At 38.2% G+C, this 14,654-nt stretch overlaps 1 protein-coding gene across 8 annotated transcripts in view; it reads left to right on the top strand.

The window, feature by feature from the left end:
* Window positions 1–11,286, top strand: part of LOC115219667 (DNA excision repair protein ERCC-6-like 2) — a 52,582-nt gene extending 41,296 nt beyond the window's left edge. For 6 of the 8 annotated variants that reach the window (XM_036509597.1, XM_036509596.1, XM_036509594.1 and 3 more), the window contains exons 20-22: window positions 127–260; window positions 3,564–3,751; window positions 5,445–5,928. In XM_036509597.1, the coding sequence (XP_036365490.1) occupies window positions 127–260; window positions 3,564–3,751; window positions 5,445–5,905 (783 nt within the window). In that variant the 3' untranslated portion in view covers window positions 5,906–5,928. Of the gene's footprint in view, window positions 1–126; window positions 261–3,563; window positions 3,752–5,444; window positions 5,929–11,214 lie in introns of those variants that run through there. The other 2 variants (XM_036509595.1, XM_036509602.1) reach the window with 2 other exon arrangements.
* The last annotated feature ends 3,368 nt before the right edge of the window (window positions 11,287–14,654 follow it).

The following is a 14,654-nucleotide window of genomic DNA, read 5'->3' as shown; positions in this document are numbered from 1 at the left end:
AGGGGTTACCGAGGATGACCCAAGCAAATACTGACAAACGGTGGATGCAGTGATGTGCTGCAATGGCACATACCTCTCCTGAATTGGTCTCTAAGTTTGGGTATTTTTTGTTCGTTTTCTTTTCAGCAGTCACCTGACAGTCGAAAGACTAGTAAGAAAAGGAAAAAGATGACGAAAATTAAAGATTACAATGCTCCTAAATGTATTCCATTTGGTGAAAATCAAATGATTTATGGAGAAACACCAGTGGCAGTTGTGAGGTAGGCTGATTTGATTATTATTACTATGTGTGTGTGTGTGTGTGTGTGTGCATCTACTCATCTGCAATCAAAGAAGCACATGCACACATGCACATGCGTGCAAACACACACACACACATAGAGAGAGGGATGCTTTGATTGTTGTTACCTTATGTGTGTGTCTGGGGGAACGTACCCAGCTGTGCTCTAACACATGCACACATGCACATGTATGCAAACAGAGAGAGAGAAAGGCTTTGATTATTATCACACATGCAAACACACACATACACACACACGCATGCATATACATGTACACACACACATAGTGGGGTTGAAATGTTGCCTTCAACCCCACCTTCCTCTCCCCTTATGCCCTTGACTCTCCTGCCCCTCCACTACATGTTGACTACATCATCTTCCTCACTCCATCCCTCTGCCCTTTACCCATTACTAAGCTTACATATATGAAGCTGTATTGGTCCCCAATCATTGCCCTACCCTATACATGCTAACTTTACTCTGCTGTCCTGCCAGTCATCACTCTCTCTCCCCTGTAGACCAACTCTGTTACCACTCTTCACCTACTTTTGGTTACATCTCATCACCCACCCTTATCTTTATCCATCTCTGCTATTGCTAATTACTCCCCTCTTGACTTCACCCCAAATAGCCCTGCCATTTGCCATGATACTGTCATGTGGAGTTGTGGAGAGCATGGGGTTATCCCTGAAAATTACCATTAGTCTCTGGTCTGTTCTGACCCCAAAAAGTAGTTGTAGTCAGGGTTCCATCTATGGATTAAATAGATTTCCCAGAGGTAAAGGAGGCTCCCATTATTTTTGACAAAGCTGGTTGGAAGGCAGCTCCTATAGGAGGAAAATACTCTGATATAAAACTTGCAGTCAAAATAGTGTTGTACTGAAATGGTATACTGCTTCCCACATGGAAAAATGGTATGAACCAGCCACTATAAAGTCAGACAGTCAGTCATTGTAGACAGTCAATCAGTTGTAGTAGAGTCGTTGTAGGAGTTCTCAGTTGGAGTCAGTGTCAGTTACGTGATATATACGAGTTTGAATTACCATCAACGCAGACGTTTCAAAGTCATTGTCTTGTGGAGCTATCGGCGATAGCCTGATAGACGAGTTAAAGATAAGAAGAATATTGCCACAACATAATAGTGGCAACAAGAATATTACAGTGCCAACAACAGCATACAAATGGATGAGGATCCACTTTATAACAAAAAGTACCAGTTATATTGCGATGCTTGTCACTGGAACCTACAATTCTTTCATTTTTACATTTGTTTCAGTCATTTGACTGTAGCCATACTGGAGCACTGCTTTAGTCAAACAAATTGACCCCAGGACTTATTCTTTGTAAGCCTGGTACTTATTCTATTAGTCTCTTTTGCCAAGCCACTAAGTTACGGGGATGTAAACACACCAACATCGGTTGTCAAGCGATGGTGGGGGACAAACACATATACAAACATATACATATACATATACATATAACGGGAAGGTTTACGAAAATAAACAAAAGACGAAGGCAGGTGGAGTATGACTGGCTTCTTTCAGATTCCGTCTACCAAATCCACTCACAAGGCTTTGGTTTGCCTGAGGCTATAGTAGAAGACACTTGCCCAAGGTACCATACAGTGGGACTGAACCCAGAAACATGTGGTTGGTAAGCAAGCTACTTACCACACACCCACTCTTTCACCTTTGAGGATGTAGAAAATAGCAAAAGTGTTGTACAAGCTTTTGTCACTTAAATCCAATGCCATGCAGATGTCTCGCTATCATTTCATTTCTTAACTGAATGCGAGACACCAACCATCTGACTGAATGAAGCAATCATCATCATCATATACATATAAATAAATATATATTTATATAATATATTGTTGTTGTTTGTTCCTTCTCGAGCCATGCCTGGCTCATAAGGGCTAGTTTCCTGGTTTCCTTGACGTATAGGTTCCCCACCTGGATGGGATGCCGGTCCGTCACAGGTGAGCTGCAAGATGCAGGAGGAAGGAGTGAGAGAAAGTTGTGACGAAAGAGTCAGCAGAAGTTTGCCATTATCTTTTGCTGGAGCTGCATGGAGCTTAGGTGTTTCACTCATAAACATACACATTGCCTGGTCTGAGATTCGAACCCGCGATCCCTCAAATGTAAGTCCCCTGCTTTATACATCATGTGATTACGTGACCAACCAGGCTATTAGATGTTGCTACACATCGCTGGTCACAATGCGCTTCGCATTGTTTTAGCCTTCGAATGATGCCACCCCGCTGGCCAAGCGAGCAGGCCAACAGAAGAAAAAGTGAGACAAAAGTTGTGGCAAAAGCATACAGCAGGGATTGCCACCACTCCCTGCCGGAACACAACTAGGCCATGTGCCTCCATATAATATATAGTATGTATATATATTTTACTGTGAATGGTTTTGTTAAGCAGTGCCGATTTTTACAAATCTGTAAATAATATAGAATTTTAAAAGCTTAAAGCTTATAACATTCACCGTGCAATGACTAAAGAAAATAGTCTAATAATAGGGCATATAAGCCTCTCGACGGAGAAAAAGTAGGTTTTCCTGTACGCATGGGACTTGAACCCACACCTCTTTGTTTATGTGACCGAGTGTGCTACTGATTACACTAGTGAACCTAGCTGCATTTATCTGTCAGATTTAAGAACTATAATTACCGTAAATCTTCGAGTATAGTCCGCCCTTGAATATAATACGCAGGGTATTTTTAAGGGGCTGTACCTCTGAAAAACCTAAACCTTGTGTATAATATGCACTCCTTCTCTAACTTAAGCTGTGCGTAATTAAGCCAGCAGCGCTTAGTCGAACAAACACTTCCACACATGCGTAATACAATAATGGTGATGTTCTTAACTGTTATATGGGAATGTAAATATGTTTGCAAATTGTTTTTGTTACATGTTATTCTGTGTTCTGAATACTTTTATTTTAATAAATGTTGCTTACTGCAAGTTATGGATGATTCTTTTATGACTTCATTGCTTTCAGGCTTAGCTTAAGGTATTTCCGCGCCCAACATCACAAAATGCGTCTGAATATACATTGCCGGACAGCAAATAGAGACTCGGACATTGCTTAGAAAATATTTTTCATTTTTAACCTCGTATATAGTACGCACTAGGGATTTTGACCTTTAAATTTTGGGGAAAAAATGCGGATTATACATGAAGATTTACGGTAGTTTGTTTTTGTAAACAAACTATCATGTGCTTTTACTTTTTTGTGTGAGTTAATTATTACATTACATTCTGTTTATTTCATTAGGGACCACTTGTCAAAAATGGTTGAAACTTTACAATTTTCATCACTTGAGGAACTTTGTCAATCAATAATTAAAATGTCTGCTGAAAATCGAGCCGAACTATTACAGCAATTCTATACCAAAATGTATGGCTCACAAATATCTACCGTATTCCAAAAACTTCCACGATTTTCGAAGAGTTTATCAACAGGTAGGTTAACCTTTCAATATATATTCAATGTACAGGTGAGGCAGTGTGGTAAAAAGTGCCTTCGAACTTTAGGTCTCACCGAGGAAATGACTAGAGACCGAGACCTTTGGAAGTATGCTGTGCGTGAGAAGACCCGGCAGGACAAGTGAAACCATAACCCGTGGCCTCTACCTGGGATATAGCCAGTCCAATTATGCCAGTCCACTTATGCATACCTTTCCTTCTTGGGACACAAAACTCTACTTGTGAAGACCTGTTGAGGCAAGTGAAAATCAAAATTAAAATCAAAATCGATCAACATCAATGGAAATTGTAGCTGTGATACCAGTGTCGGTGGCACATAAGAGAACCATGTGTGTAGTGGGTGCTTTTTACATGTTGGTTTGTTTGTGTCCCCATAACTTAGCAGCTTGACAAGAAAAAGACTGATAGAATAAGTTGGCTTGTTCCACTAAACCATAGGTTCTCAAAATGGGTCCTCCCCCAAACGTGGGCGTTGAGATGGTCCAGGTAGGTACTGGTGCAAATGGGGGCGGTTGGGTCGGTCAAGAAAAAGGAGGTGTTGAGAGGAAGGCAGTGGATTGGGGGACGCTATGAATTTATTATAATATTATCATAGTATTTCTCTTTTACTCTTTTACTTGTTTGTTATTTGAATGTGGCCATGCTGGAGCACCGCCTTTAGTCGAGCAAATTGACCCCAGGTCTTACTGTTTGGAAGCCTCGTATTTATTCTATTAGTCTCTTTTGCCGAACCGCTAGGTTATGGGGATGTAAACATACTACCGTTGGTTGTCAAGCGATATTGGGGGGACAAACACTGACACACAAACATATACACACACACATATATATATATATATATATACGATGGGCTTCTTTCAGTTTCCATCTACCAAATCCACTCACAAGGCTTTGGTCGGCCTTAGCTATAGTAGAAGACACTTGCCCAAGGTGCCACGCAGTGGGAATGAACCTGGAACAATCTGATTGGTAAGCAAGCTACTTACCACACAGCCACTCCTGTACCTATACACAGCCACTCCTGCGCCTATATACAGCCACTCCTGCACCTGTATACAGCCACTCCTGCTGTATGCAAATTATATAATATTATATTAAATATCAAATGACTCATAGTATATATAAATTAGTGAAATATAAAATATTTATTTATACATAAAAATAGGGTGGTGTGCTGAAGGTATTATATGTCTATGAGTGGGGTGGAAGCCCCAAAAAGTTTGAGAACCTCTGCACTAAACCCTTCAAGGTAGTGTCTGCTTGCAGCATGGTCACAGTCCAATGACATCATCTACATTGATGACAACGATGATTGTCATCATTATGGTGGTAGTAGTGGTGATGATGATAATGATTACAACAACATGATTGGTACTTATTTTACTGGTTATTGTGAGATAAAGCGACATTTTATTCCTAACAATATTTGAATTCAGTTCCAATATCTGGAGACTGATCGATACCCCATCACCCCCAGGTGGGCGTCTGATATTTTATTGACTTGGATACTCAATCTATGTATTGTACTTGTTCTGTAAATAGAATTAATATAGCCTTGCTTGTTCAAAAATATGGGATGGTCATGGTTGGAATGCCTTTGCTGATTGTTCTCTTTCCATCACAAAGTTAAAAACGTTTTCCAGTCTGTTAACAAAATTCTTATTTGTAGGTTCCAGTCAAGAAGAAAGTGGTCAAAACCAGCAGAAGAATGATTCTCGGTTAACGACACAAGACAACGATCAGGTGGATGCTGTAAAAAAATCATTGAATTCTAAAACATGTCGAAAGAAATTTACTAAGCTCCATCACACTCATAGAACGAAATCAGACTTTGGAAATCCTTTTGCTTCTCCTACAGCTTCAACATCGAAAACAAGCGACAGTGCATGTGGAAATCGGAAATACTTGCATCATCGGCATCTTGTTTCAGATGTAAAATATTCTTCCAACACAGGTAATTCTAATAGCAGCTTGGACTCAGAGAATCCAGAAACCAACTTACCAACTGTACCAGTTGATTCTGAAGCTGTGATATTTACCGAAGCGGACGATATTTTCTTTTCAGGGTCTAACCCAACCAACACACATCGAAAACCTCCTCCTAAATCAAAGTTAAAATTCAAAAGATAAACAAACTTCCATATTTAACACTCCAATTAGCTTCTGTATTTGTTGGCCTTTGCTCCTCAGAGCTGGCAGGGGAGGGGTCTCATACCACTTCCAGCCTGGTATTCTCTGACTGACTTGTCTCTCTTTATTCATAACCTTTGTTGTGTTTAACTCCTTCTCTTACCCATCCCTTACTCATGCTCTCATCATTATTAAGGAGAATATCATCCCTTTGGAATTCAAACCCTGCTCTCACATCACAGAATGAGATAGATGATTGAGCTGAATTGTTTATTTGAATGCTGATGATGGTTGACTGGACACATGGAATCTGTTTTGGTGACAGTACCTTTTAGTACTGGAGGCAAACACCCCCTCCCCCTACATGCATAAATATACACATTCAGATGGGGAGAGAGATTACAGTTTATCAATTGAATGTGGTTACCTAGATGAAGAGAAATATACTTACACATTAACAGAGAGAGAACATGAGAGAGAAGAAGGGAGAGAGAGAGAGAGAAAGAGCATGACAAAAAGAAAGAAAAGGAGAGGGAGGGAGAGGAGAAGAGCATGACAAAAAGAAAGAAAAGGAGAGAAAGGGAGGAGTCTTAAAATGTCTGATGCCATCAACAAATTTTTTATCTGCCCCATAAAAGCACCGAAAAGTGGACATTAAAACGATAATGATAATAATGATGGTGGCAGTGGCAGTAGTGGTGGTGGTGGTGGTAGTGGTGGTGATGGTGATGGTGATGATGATGGTGATGAGTTGGGGTGAGGATCACAGTGATGTGGTGCCTTTCTTGTATGAATGTATCAGGTCATCCCATAAATTAATGTTTGAAAAATCATATATGTAATTTCTATCGAATTTTACAATATTCTAAAATGTCAAATGGAATTGATTGACACACATATGAATTTGGAAACTTTTAACTTAATATAATTTCATTTAACAGAATAATCTGACTGAGTTAATTACTAATATTAATCCCTCAAAGACGGATGTATCGAAGGAACATTTAAGGCACATAATGCTTTATGAGTTCAAAAAGGGAAACTGCAGCAAAAGCTACCTGAAATATCCATTCTGTTTATGGGGATGAGTGCTTGAGTGAAGTTGCAGAAGATAGGTTGAAAAGGTCAAAAATGGTGATTTCAGCCAAAGAGAGAGGGTAGGAATAGGACACCCTATTGAATTTGATGAGAAGCTTCTTTTCTTAGAGCTTGTGGAGGATAATGCTGTGTCAGTCTAAGAATTGGCAAGCAAGCTCAATTCAAGCCATTCAACTGTTCACCACCATCAACAGCTTAGAAAGGTACCCAAACTTGGAAAATGGGTTCCTTGTGATTTGACATAAGCCAACCAAAAATCAAAAGTAGACATCTGCTCATTTTTTCACTCTCATGAGAGTATCTCACCATTCTTGGACAGATTAGTGACTGGTGATGAAAAATGGATATTTTATGAAAATGTTAAGCTATGCAGGTAATGGCTTAGTTGTGGAGAACAGGCTAAACCACAACCCCCAAAAAACCCTTCATGTAAAAAAAAAATTCTTTTTGTTTGGTGGAATTGCATTGGAGTCATCTACTTTGAGCTTCTGCCAACTAAAGCAACAATTACTGGTCTATTACCAACAATTGGAGCGTTTGGATGCTGCTCTGAAGCTAAAAAAGGCTTTCTTTGGCAAATCATAAGGGTGTGGTGTCTCATCATGATAATGCAAAACCCCACACTGCAAAGATTATATCAGAAAAAAAAAATCAAAGAACTTCACTTTATTCCCTGGCTCCTTCTGATTACCATTTGTTTTGAAGCTTACAGAATCATTTAGATGGATTAGTACTAAGAAACCAAAAGAAATCGAAACTGACCTCTTTTCCTTCTCATTAAAACCAAAAGAATTTTTCACCAATGGAATTAAAAAACTGGTGAGCAAATGGAAAGAAATCATTGATAATGACTGAAATTACATACAAGATTAAATTTTTTTAAATGTAAAATTAGATCACTTTTTTTCTTTACTCAAAATTTGAACATTAATTATAGGATGACCTGATATTTGCGAGTAGTTATGCTACATGTGTGAGAAAACGATTTACCACAGATATCTCTGTGATATTGTTACTTTCCAGTATGAATGTGTTTGTGATTAATTAAGCTGCCCACATGGGACAATGGCTTATCACAGATATTAACAATGATATGGTTTCTCAAATACATCTTGGTTCTATTCTTATGTGATTCTATTCACAGAGCTGTTGAGGAATTGGTACCAGGATACTCTGGCACCAATGTGTTACCTATGAGAGACTGATGGCAAATCAGTAGAGTTTTTAAATTGTCGGACGGAATACTCTGTGGCATTTGTTCTGATTTTATGTGCTCTGAGTTCAAATCTTACCAAAGTCATCTTTGCCTTTCATCTTTTTGGGAGTCAACAATAAAAAAGCACTGACCCAAAGTGCTGAATCAGCACATTTTTAACCCCCCCCCCCACCAAAGAATGAAAGGCAAGGGCTGTAAGAACTTTAAGACTGGGTGCTTTGTGGTGTTTGTTCCAGCTTTTAGCATTCTGAGTTCAAATCCTGTCATGGCCTACTTGACTGGTTCACTTAAATCTTTGCCTAGTTTAATAGCACCGCCTGGCATCCCGAGTGCCTTTAGCAGGGTTTCCTCTCTTGCCAGCAGTCAGGAGAGGTTTCTAGTTTGCTGATACCATCCACAGTGGCAGCATGTGGCTTAGGAGTTGGGGTGTTGGACTCGTGATCGTAAGATTGTGGTTTCAATTCCTGGACCAGGTGACATGTTGTGTTCTTGAGCAAAACACTTCAGTTTATGTTCCTCCAGTCTACTCAGCTGGCAAAAATGAGTAATCCCATCCAGGTGGGGAATATATCTGCCATGAAACCGGCCCAAGGTAACTTTACTTACTTTACTCGATACCTTCCACCCTTCCTCAACCAGTTTCAGAGACCCTGTTACAGGTCAGGGTACTGCCTTCCTTCCTCACTAAAAGATTGAATCAATCTATCTATCTATATCTATCTATCTATCTATCTATCTATCTATCTATCTATCTATCTATCTATCTATCTATCTGTCTATCTATCTATCTATCTATCTATCTATCTATCTATCTATCTATCTATCTGTCTGTCTGTCTATCTGTCTATCTATCTATTGCAATTTACAACTGAAAAACAACAAGCACTAAAGTGAGGGTGGTGGTCAGCATCAGCATTGCTAAAGATAAGTCAAAACTTTTCTAACCATTGCCAGTGCTCCCATGTGTTTTGATTCTTATTTCTAGCAATGCTGGTCACTTTAATGATGATCATATATATATATATATATATATATATATATATAAATACAAACTGGGACAAGAACGCAAAACATTTAGAAGACGATACAAAATACACGGATGGGTCATTCAAAGCCCCCAATCCTCAGTAAAGAACTGGACCATCCTCACAACCTTGGCTGATATATATATATATATCCAGAGGAAGATTCATCTCTCATTTGTTTAGTTCTATAGAATTTGAAGTTTTATGTGGTCCTGTGGTCTATTACTACTGGTAAGAGGGGCCTTGGTTTGGGAGTTCCAGGGGTTTTGAGGCACCTCTTAGCCACTATTGTTCCTAGGTCTATTCTGACCCAAAGAAGTAGCACCTGTCAAGGTCCCAGTTATGGGTTAATTAGCATATTAGGGCTTGCCTGATTCTGCATGTGAAGTCCAGATCTGGCAGACTCTGTGGAAGAAACCCTCACAGTTCACTGGAGGAGAAGTGCAAAGAGTAAGATGAGACAAGTATGATATCTTGGTCATCTACTGCCTCTGTCTCCATCTCCAGTCTTCTTGATGTGATCTTGCCACTGGATCGAAGATGGTCATGGATGAGAGAGTGAGGTTGGCAACATGCAACTCTTCTTCAATTTAAACGATGAAGGGGATTAGTCATCCTTAAGAATGTCTAGATCATGGGTCAGGGAACTTTTAACCAATTACCCCAAAATTTATTCATTTATGCTGACGTTACTCCTTTGATTTGAAAGGAAGAAAATCATAGACTCTTTGAATTCAAAAGGTTTATTGAATATATTTTATTGAATCTATATGAATCTATTTACATGTCCATTACATTGGAAAGATGCAATGTTGCCAGAAGAAAAATTTCTGTTGTAATAAGGAATATGTTTTTTATGAAATTTTTTAATGTCTAATCAGTCCTCATTACCCACAAAAATTTCATTTTTACCCCACTTGGGGTAATTTACCCTAGTTTGCCAACCCCTGGCCTAGATGGTTCTCATCTCTCTGACAGACAAACATGAGACTACTGACTTCCTATAAAAGGGATAATGCTTCTCTTAGATTTATAGGGATAAGTAAATAGGATGTTGTGATAGTTACGCCTTTTACCAAGACATTACCGACAAAAATGAAATGAAGATTGCTGTAATCAAAGAGCAAAAACTGTGATACAAACTACACTCACCTGGAACTCACCTTTATTTTACAACACTCCCTTAGACATCTACTATTAATACAGTTCAGTCTCACCTTATAAAATGATAATGAATTTGATTTGCTTATCAGTGGTTTAGTTTTTACATCATCATAAGACCCTATAATTGTAAGAGACAAAGTGGGGGTGGGTGATATGTTCCTAATGACATTAGCAGCGTAATGAATTAAATTTACTTCTCAGAGAAACAAAATTGGTTCACACACATACCTTGCTTGAGTTCATTCCTTGCTCTGTGGCACTCATGGGCTACTTGCAGCCCACAGGATTTTCTGTATGGCAAGCCTCACAAAAATATTACCTAGAATTCTTTTAGTAGTATGGCCTACCTAATAATGATCTATGGCTCATGCTGTCTACTTCTTGATAAAGGTTGCCCACGCTTGCTCTCTGGTATTCCCTACTGACCATTGGATCATGTTTGCTTGCTTGTTTCACTTGCTTGCTTCATGCTCTTGTTTGATGGGGTTGGGATCATCCCACATAGTGGTCCCAAAGTCGTCGTCATGCGAACAGCCAACCAGGTCCACCAGTGCTCCCAATAACTGGTAGTCCTGTGCCAGTCCCTCAACATCCACTAAGATGATGCTGAGCCTTTGGAAATCTTTCTTAAATTGGATCATTGATTAAGTAAAAATCAATTCTCATATCAATGTAGATCCTCAAGTTATAATCTCTCATCTCAGTAGCATCACAATTCTGTCTTTCATTTAATGCAAAAATTCTTCCCACCATTTCTTTACTTGAAGCCAGGGTTCAATGTTTCTCAAAAAGGGGTTCCGGCAAAAATTTCTGAGGTTTTGTACGATGAAACAACTTTTAATAAGTCTTAATAAAATAATTTGTTTTATAAAAAAAAAGGGTGTTTATTATTTCAAAGTAATATGTTATTATGTGCTTTTTAAAAATACAAATATATTCTTTTACTAAAAGCATTTTTTGTTTCATTTCATGTACATTTGAACTGTTCATGTGTAGAAGTAGAAATTCCAAGATCTTCAGCCTACAGAATATGACAATATCTCTCAAAGCATTGATACTTTGACTCCCAGGCACTCATGAGAAATATTAATTGAGCAGGAGAGACTGTAATTACTTATCTCACACCAAAATTACTAAATAATATATATGTATATAACCATCTATGTATCATGTGTATACATCAGTGACAGGTCAGTTACTGCAATATTCACTCTGAGCCGTAACATCTCTTTATTGTGTTTTTAACACAATAAACATTGGAGGGAGATGATAAGCTGTCCTCACAGTGGCCAGATGCATTTCTGCCAATTTGAAACTTTTCAATAATGTGTACTTAGGGCTAGGTGCATACTTGGATGTGAAGTCATCAGCTCCATTATAGGAAACAGTGAATAAGACATTCTTTGATGTTGTGAAAAGCTGCCCAGCTGAACAAATATCTGTAAAAGCATTGAAGCTGTATCAATTAAAATAGCCCTCTATCAATCATACTTAATGCATATGAACCATTAACAGGCAACTTATTGTCATATTCACTGTAAGATAACATTTCTGTTCGGCATGCTGTGTTAAAAACATAATAAATATTGAAGAGAGATGAAAAATCATCCCAGCAGTGGCCACTGAGAAGGCCGAAGCATTTTGGCCCTTTTCAATGAAGTGTACTTGCACCTTCACGAGAGTTTATCCCCTCCAGTATAGGAAAAAATCGATAAGACATTCCCTGACATTGCAAATAGCTGCCTGATAGAATAAAAATCTTGTATATGCACTTATGGTAATATTTAATTAAAATGATCAGATATGTAACATACCTTATATATATATATATATATATGTGTGTGTGTGTGTATGTATGTATATATATATATTGATATATGGAGCATACCCTATTGATATATGGAGCAGTTTTCTTTGTCCAATAAAAACTTCATCTTATGAAGTTGTAGCAACCTTATCTTGGAATGATATTTTGGAAAAGTAGGATAGGAAATAAGGTGCATAGGTAGGTAGGTAGTTATGGTAATTTCATTTGAAAGTAGATATCAGGAATGATCTATGTGGAACAGGGAAGATTACTTGAAGGCCTTATCAAGATTAAAGCTGGGTTCCTTTTTTTTTATTTTCACCTTACTATTATAACAAACCTTATTAAAAATATCTGATGTAGATCTTCAAGTAAAACTCAACTAGGTTTATCATTTTTTTTTTCAAAGTTGGTGGTCAGTAACATTATTTGTTACAAATTTCTAATGAGCCAGTCACTGGGTCATGGAATTTCTTGTGGTGAAAGTGCTTGTGCAGTTCTGGTGGAAGAACCACTAAGGATATATTTTATTAAAAGATAATTTTAAAATTTTTGTGTGGATGTAAAAAATCAGTAAAAATGGCACACACATACACAAACATATAGTATATATATGAGGCTCTGTGGCGTTCAAATTATAAATAAATAAAAAAAATACACATTAAGTACTGGACATCACCAACGAGTGAAAAATGCGTAAATACACGAGATATAAGTACAGGACAAAATACCAAAAAAATACCTAGCCTTGTCCACAGGAAGTTCTTACATTTATATATAATTTCTGTGACTCCACATTATGTTTTTTTTTCTTTCTATCCTTCTATAATCCTCTATATTTCCTTTTTCTCTCCCTCCTTCCTTCATGTCCCCTGCCTATCTTTCTTTCGGTCCCTACTATCTTTTGTTCCTTCTCCCTTTTCCTCATCCTCTCGTTTGTCCCCCTTTCCCTCTGCCTATTGCTCACACGTGACTACAGGTCATTTTTCTCGCCTCTGATTTTTCTGATTGAGACGTCCAGGTAGATGGACGTCATTTCTCTTGCCTCTCGACATTTTTTCTCTTCTATTATTTTCTTCTTTTCTATTTATTCTATAGCTTTCAAAATTCTACCAGATGTTACCCATTACAATTCGTCTTGGTCTAACGGCCCTTAATATTTGTCTCCGTCGATTTTTTACTCTGTACGTCCACTGTTGTTGTTTGTTCGTTCGTTCGAAGTCTTAACTTTCCACAAATTTTATATTCTTAAAATTTCTGGATGCTGCGGTCTTATGAAGTTTTCCTATCTTGTTGAAAGTACGAAATAAGTTGTGGTAAAACAGTCGTGTACACACACACACACATGTAGAGATATATAAGTTAATGTGCATGCGTGCGCGTGCAGTCTGTATCTATTATGATATTTCTTTTATATTTTCCTCAAGAATATTGCCGAGGTGAGGCTGTTCTAATTTTCATTACTGTCTCTTTCTTCTTTTTCAGATGCTATGATGACAGCGTTTTGTTTCGTTTTAATGTCTGTTTTTTGCTGTGACTCAATCAATAAACCCAAATCACTTTCCAAGCAAATACCTTGTAACTGACAAGAATTTATAGGGAGCAATTATGAAAATTTAGAATACAGAACGATATATTATTCATATAGATAAAGCGGTGTTCTAGCATGGCTGCAGTCAAATGGCTAAAACAAGTAAAAGGACATAGTCAACAATTGATATTCCGGCATGACAAATGCCATAGTCATAGAATTACAAATAAATTATAAATAAGAGAATGGACGAAACAAATTATAATGGGTTATTAGATGTAATTCCATCGGCTAAATTCGGTATCATTGTGTGACCTGAAAATACCTTAACAGGCTTTCATTCATTTAAAAATTCATCCAAAGACGAACGACGTCTTTTATGTGTGAAGCAGGACTGAACCCAAGACCATGTGGTTGAAAAGTGACGCCCTATTTTACTCGCCCATATGCGTACACACTCGCGCGCACACACACACACACGTGTGATGGGCTTTCGCCGAGTTTCCATCTGTCATATTCACTCACAAAGCGTTGGTCAACCTGGAGCAATAATAGAAGATATTTGCCCAAGGTGTTGGACAGCGGAACTTAAGTGAAAACCACGTTGTTATAAAGCAAGCCTCTTAACCACACAGTCATGTATGCGTCTAGATGTATAAAAAGACAAGACGGTCATGGTTAGAATGCTTAATATCATAGATCTGCTTAGGCGGCGAGCTGGCAGAAACGTTAGCACGCCGGGCGAAATGCGAAGCCTTATTTCGTCTGCCGTTACGTTTTCAGTTCAAATTCCGCCGAGGTCGACTTTGCCTTTCATCCTTTCGGGGTCAATAAATTAAGTCGATATAATTGACTTAATCCGTCTGTCTGTCCTTGTTTGTCCTCTCTGTGTTTAGCCCCTTGTGGGT

The sequence above is a fragment of the Octopus sinensis genome, linkage group LG15 (genome assembly GCF_006345805.1).
Source record: "Octopus sinensis linkage group LG15, ASM634580v1, whole genome shotgun sequence".
NCBI lineage: Eukaryota > Metazoa > Mollusca > Cephalopoda > Octopoda > Octopodidae > Octopus > Octopus sinensis.
This window is presented reverse-complemented; position numbering and strand designations above follow the sequence as displayed.